Genomic DNA, 5,032 nt, shown 5'->3' with positions numbered 1-5,032 from the left:
TTCATGTGTGAATGTAAGAAATCAATTAACACTTAATGAGTTAATTAAAACTTTGATGGAAGGGAGGGAGGAAGTAGGATAAAATTTAACAAAAATTAAAGAATAGGAAAAGAACGTTAAATCTGCCTTTGCAAAAGGTAGAATATAATTATTGAATTTGTAGTGATTTAAATTTACTTACTAACAAATTTGAATCTACGTCTAATTTAATTAGGTAGTCCCAATCTATCCATTTAATAGCCATCAATTAACGAGTTTAATTGGGTTACCCATTTGAAGTTAATAAAATTGCATACCCATACTCATTTGTTGAAGAACAAGTTGAAAAATTAGACATTATTTACAACTATATATGGGTGAAAAGAGTAACAGGATAGGAGGTAAATAGGATGCAAAATTAGATAGGAGATTGCACAATTTGATAGAAGCAAGGTAGGGAGAAGGAAAGGTAGAGTTTATAAGAAAGAGACAAATTGGAGAGACGTGGGAAGTTTGGGTTAAAAAGGTGAAGAAGGGAACATTGAAGAGAAGGGAAACATTAATGGGAAATTGCGCAAAAAAAGAGAACATGGAAGGGAGGGGAAACAATTTTATGTTTGGTGTGTTTTTTATATTTCTTTAGATATTTTTGTGACCTTTGTTCATATTTTTTAATATACGTTAAGGTTTTAACAAAGGTACATAAATACAATATAATTAGATACCAAAATAGCACTCTTTTCATTTTTTTAACATTTTTCATTTAACTAATATAAATAATTTATTTACTATTACACGTAAATCCGTGCATAGCACAGGGTGCACTACTAGATAAAGAAGTAAAAGAAGAAATGCCCCAAAAAAATGGCAACAAAACAGTGACAAAAGAAAATGGACTGCCAAAGTGGGCAATGATGAAATTAGAATGAAATCTGGGGGTGATTGAAAAGGTGGACATGCATAAAAAGCCCTCTACTTTGCCATTCCTTCGAATCATTGCATACCCCTTTGTCTTCCTTCCTTTCTTCCGTCCTTTCTCTGTGCCACTTTCTTTCTTTCTTTCTTTCTTTCTAAAAATATCCAAATTCTCAAAGAGAGCAGAGTTATTCAAAAATGAGAGCAGCAGCAACAGCAGCCACCATTTTCATAGTGGTGCTTGGCACTTTCCACATTGCCATAGCCATCAAAGATGGTAAGCTCAAAAATGCTTCCGTTTTAAGTAACTGCTGCTTCCATTTCAATTTGTCCAGCTTTGTTGGTTCCTTTTCCTCAAGTTTCTCTACTTACATAAAACAAAACTTTCCACAAATAGCAAGTAGTATTACTAATTTTCTTGCTCAAACTTTCAATTGTTTATTCCATAACATATAGTTTGTTTGCATTTTCTTTAGACGTTTTACGGTTCAAGTAGCTTTTGTTTGTGTTTTAAATATAGTACTAGTACATCATTCATTATCTGACATAAAAATGATGATCCCTTTTGAATTTTGGTATATTATTGCTGATATTAATTCTTCGTACTAGCTTGGAATATAGCTATTTAATGGGAATCAGTTGATTAGCTTGTTCATGGACCTTATAGGACATTGGAGTTAATAGTTTACTGTCTGACAGAGTCACAGAATGTCAGAAGCATTAATCCAGAAATTTGATATTTGACTAGCCATTAGTAATAAAAAAAAAAAAAGAGATGCCAGGTTATTTATTATCCTCTAAAAAGCATTTGTAAGAAAAAAATTTGCTTTATTTTCCTCTAAATCTATTTTTTAATCACTTTTTAGTTTCACATAAATCACATTATAAAAACCCTATAGCGAATAATAACACAATTACTACTTCAATAATCTTGGATTACTTTAACTCCGAATTAACTTTCTCGTTCTTGATTACATCAATTATGGTGGTAAAACACTACTACAAGATCATGTAGCATTAATGCATGTCTGGTAACAACTTTTCTTTTAGGTCAAATCATTATTAGAGATTGAGGAACAAAGTAAATTTGCTTTTTTTTTTTCAAAAAAAAAAAATTGGAATTAGTTGAGGGTAAATATGTCAATACAAGTTGCAATTATTTCCAGGACTTGTGTACTGGAAAAACCACTGGGTATTTTGGGACAGCAGGTGGGCATGTACCTCAGCACATGCATATGCATGGCTGTGAGGTACTTTTTTGTCCTGACCTTCTGGGACTATATTTTAGTCTTTTAAGATCATTAGGCCAAAAGTCCATGTCACCTGGTTTCAGTACCTAGAAAGGTTTGGAACTTTTTTTCCATTTCATTATATTGTTATTAGTTTTTTGGAACTTGTGGATGATTTCTTTGCAATATCAGGGTACAGTATCTATGGTACAGTTGCTTCAGCTACCAAGCTGTGCCCACTTTTCCTTTTGATTTTTTATAACACAAGAGGACATGAAGGGAATTTCAATGAACAACTAAGATCATGTTAATCTCCAAAAAGGAAAGAAAAAAAAAACTAAAACCTGTTTCATAAATTAATTTTTAATCCCTTGGGAGTTACAGACTAATGGACTAGAACTTGTAATTGGTCTAGATTGATGGTTTAGAGATAAAAAGAAGTTTCTCCATGTTACTATTTTGGTGAAATTTATCCTTTCTCCATGTATTTATATTGAAGAATCTCGAAAACTTCCCACCAATTAATCACTTGAAAGATGTGAAAAGTAAAAAAATCAAAAGAATTATGAATTTGAACAGAGGAAATGAAATTGTAGCATAAGTCATAGTATGGTAGTATGCTTTTACATTGCCAATCTCTTTAAAATGTAATTGTTAGGATTCTTCGAAAAATCTTGCAAGGTTTAACATGATTTACTTAGTAAATTCAGTGACCACCATAGTTAAAAAGACTTTCTTCTCATATTCCTCATGAAAAAATTGCAGGGCTGATGGAAAATGGCAATTTTGAAATAGCTCCAAAGGATTCAGACCTGAATGGCACAGTTGTTCTAAAGCAGAATGCAGTACCGGGTTGGATAACCTCAGGCTTTGTGGAGTACATAAAAGCAGGTCAAAAGCAAGGTGACATGATACTAGTGGTACCAGAAGGACATGCTGCAATTAGGCTAGGAAATGAGGCATCCATCAGGCAGAAAATCAATGTAACTAAAGGAATGTACTATTCCATCACATTCAGTGCTGCAAGAACTTGTGCTCAGGAGGAGCAATTGAATGTGTCTGTTGCACCCGATTTCGGCGTTCTTCCGATGCAAACGTTGTATAGCAGTAGCGGATGGGACTCGTATGCTTGGGCGTTTCAGGCAATGTATACTATGGTTTATATCATAATTCATAACCCAGGAGTTGAAGAAGATCCAGCTTGCGGACCGCTTATTGATTCCATTGCTATTCGCACTCTGTACCCCCCTAAAGCAACAAGTGGTGAGTTTATCTGTCTCTTTAAATATTTCCTGATCTTGTTTGTAGATAATGCGTTAATCTTCCCATCTAAGGTATGGAGAATATGCTTGATCCTGCTTGCATTAACTTGTATTCACTGTTGTACAGCTCAAGTTCTTTGGACCTGGATTGGTGCTGAGTCATTTTCCCATTGCCTGTGTTAGATAGTACTAGTGCTGTCTTTTGTGTGCCTTTTTGGACCACTTCTTAACTACTTTGCCATCTGCAATACCACTTGAACTGTGTCCAGCACAGGCATTTGATTTGCTAAATGGTGGACACTAACCCTTGCTCTTCTAACAATATTATCTGCATTTTTGCACCTCTGAGAAGTACTCGGTTTAAAGAAGGCCAGTGGATAGAAGAGATTAAGAGAGTTGGTGAAAGAAACATTAAATTGGGAACAAGTACATCATCTTAGAGCACAATCTAGTTGAACAAATATATATATATATCTTTGATGTAAACTAGCATGTGATAGACATCCATTAATTGGTCGGTGGCTTCATCAAGCAGACAACAATCTATGACAGTTTAGCACCTCAGTTAATTAGACAAGACTGTTGTATTTCCACCCTTTCCCCTTCAAAACCAAATTTAGTTAGTAGGGCCTAACTCCAGAGGTTATGCTGCAAATGCAAACGCCAGCACTGGCCATGTCCGTCATTTTCATAATTAATGAACCAGGGCCATAATTCTTGCAACAGTTATATAGGGGACACCTAGGTGTATGTGATCAACTAACTAACCTCCCTAGGAGAAACACAAAAAGCAAGAAATTGATGGTTTCATTTGCAGTATGCCTTTGTGCTTTGACTATCAGTTATTGATTCATTATACAATTCGCTAATGCAAGCAGAAAACTTGGTGAAGAATGGAGATTTTGAAGAGGGTCCATACATATTTCCCAACACAAGTTGGGGTGTCCTTATCCCCCCAAATATTGAGGATGATCACTCTCCTCTACCTGGTTGGATGATTGAGTCCCTTAAAGCTGTAAAATACATTGATGCGGCTCATTTCTCAGTACCTCATAACAGCAGGGCTGTGGAACTTGTGGCTGGAAAAGAAAGTGCCATTGCTCAAGTAGCTAGAACTATTATTGGCAAGACCTATACTCTCACATTTTTAGTGGGAGATGCCAGCAACTCCTGTGAAGGATCTATGATTGTTGAGGCATATGCTGGAATTGTAACTGTCAAAATTCCATATACTTCACAGGGAAAAGGTGGTTATAAGCCTGCAGTGCTTCATTTTGTGGCAACGACTAACAGAACTCGCATCATGTTCTTTAGTACATACTATCATACGAGGAGCGATGACAACGCCTCTCTGTGTGGTCCTGTTATTGATGATGTGAAGCTCTTAAGTGTTCGTAATCCACGTAAACTTATGTAATGGTGCTCCTGTTGTAGCAAATGAGTGGCTAAGACGCAGAAGAAAAACTTTGGTATACTAAGAATGTTTGTGAGGGATGCATTGAGGTTTACTCCCTCAGTTTTACTTGCTATTTTACCAGCAATACCTTTAGTACTAGTAGAAGTCATATAGCATATATGTAGAAGCGTTATTCTGGTTGAGTGATTATGTACTATTCTTCAATATTGGAGAAAAGTATTTCCACCAAA

At 35.4% G+C, this 5,032-nt stretch overlaps 1 protein-coding gene across 1 annotated transcript; it reads left to right on the top strand.

Annotated features, from left to right (window-relative positions):
* The first annotated feature begins 972 nt into the window (after positions 1-972).
* LOC113703918 (BIIDXI-like protein At5g11420) lies at positions 973-5,032 on the top strand. Its single transcript, XM_027225439.2, has 3 exons — positions 973-1,171; positions 2,889-3,386; positions 4,264-5,032. The coding sequence occupies exons 1-3, from the start codon at positions 1,093-1,095 to the stop codon at positions 4,800-4,802; spliced, it is 1,116 nt and encodes a 371-aa protein (XP_027081240.1). The 5' UTR covers positions 973-1,092; the 3' UTR covers positions 4,803-5,032.

Source organism: Coffea arabica, chromosome 8e, assembly GCF_036785885.1.
Source record: "Coffea arabica cultivar ET-39 chromosome 8e, Coffea Arabica ET-39 HiFi, whole genome shotgun sequence".
In the NCBI taxonomy this organism is placed as follows: domain Eukaryota; kingdom Viridiplantae; phylum Streptophyta; class Magnoliopsida; order Gentianales; family Rubiaceae; genus Coffea; species Coffea arabica.
Note: the sequence above shows the minus strand (reverse complement) of the source record. Positions and strands in the feature narration are given on the sequence as shown.

What these genes read in the sequence shown, in the direction of transcription:
- LOC113703918 (XM_027225439.2), top strand. Translation starts at nt 1,093, where the DNA reads ATGAGAGCAGCAGCAACAGCAGCCACCATTTTCATAGTGGTGCTTGGC. An exon ending in TGCCATAGCCATCAAAGATG is followed by an intron (nt 1,172 to 2,888) that starts GTAAGCTCAAAA and finishes AAAAAATTGCAG; the next exon opens with GGCTGATGGAAAATGGCAAT. An exon ending in CCCCCCTAAAGCAACAAGTG is followed by an intron (nt 3,387 to 4,263) that starts GTGAGTTTATCT and finishes TAATGCAAGCAG; the next exon opens with AAAACTTGGTGAAGAATGGA.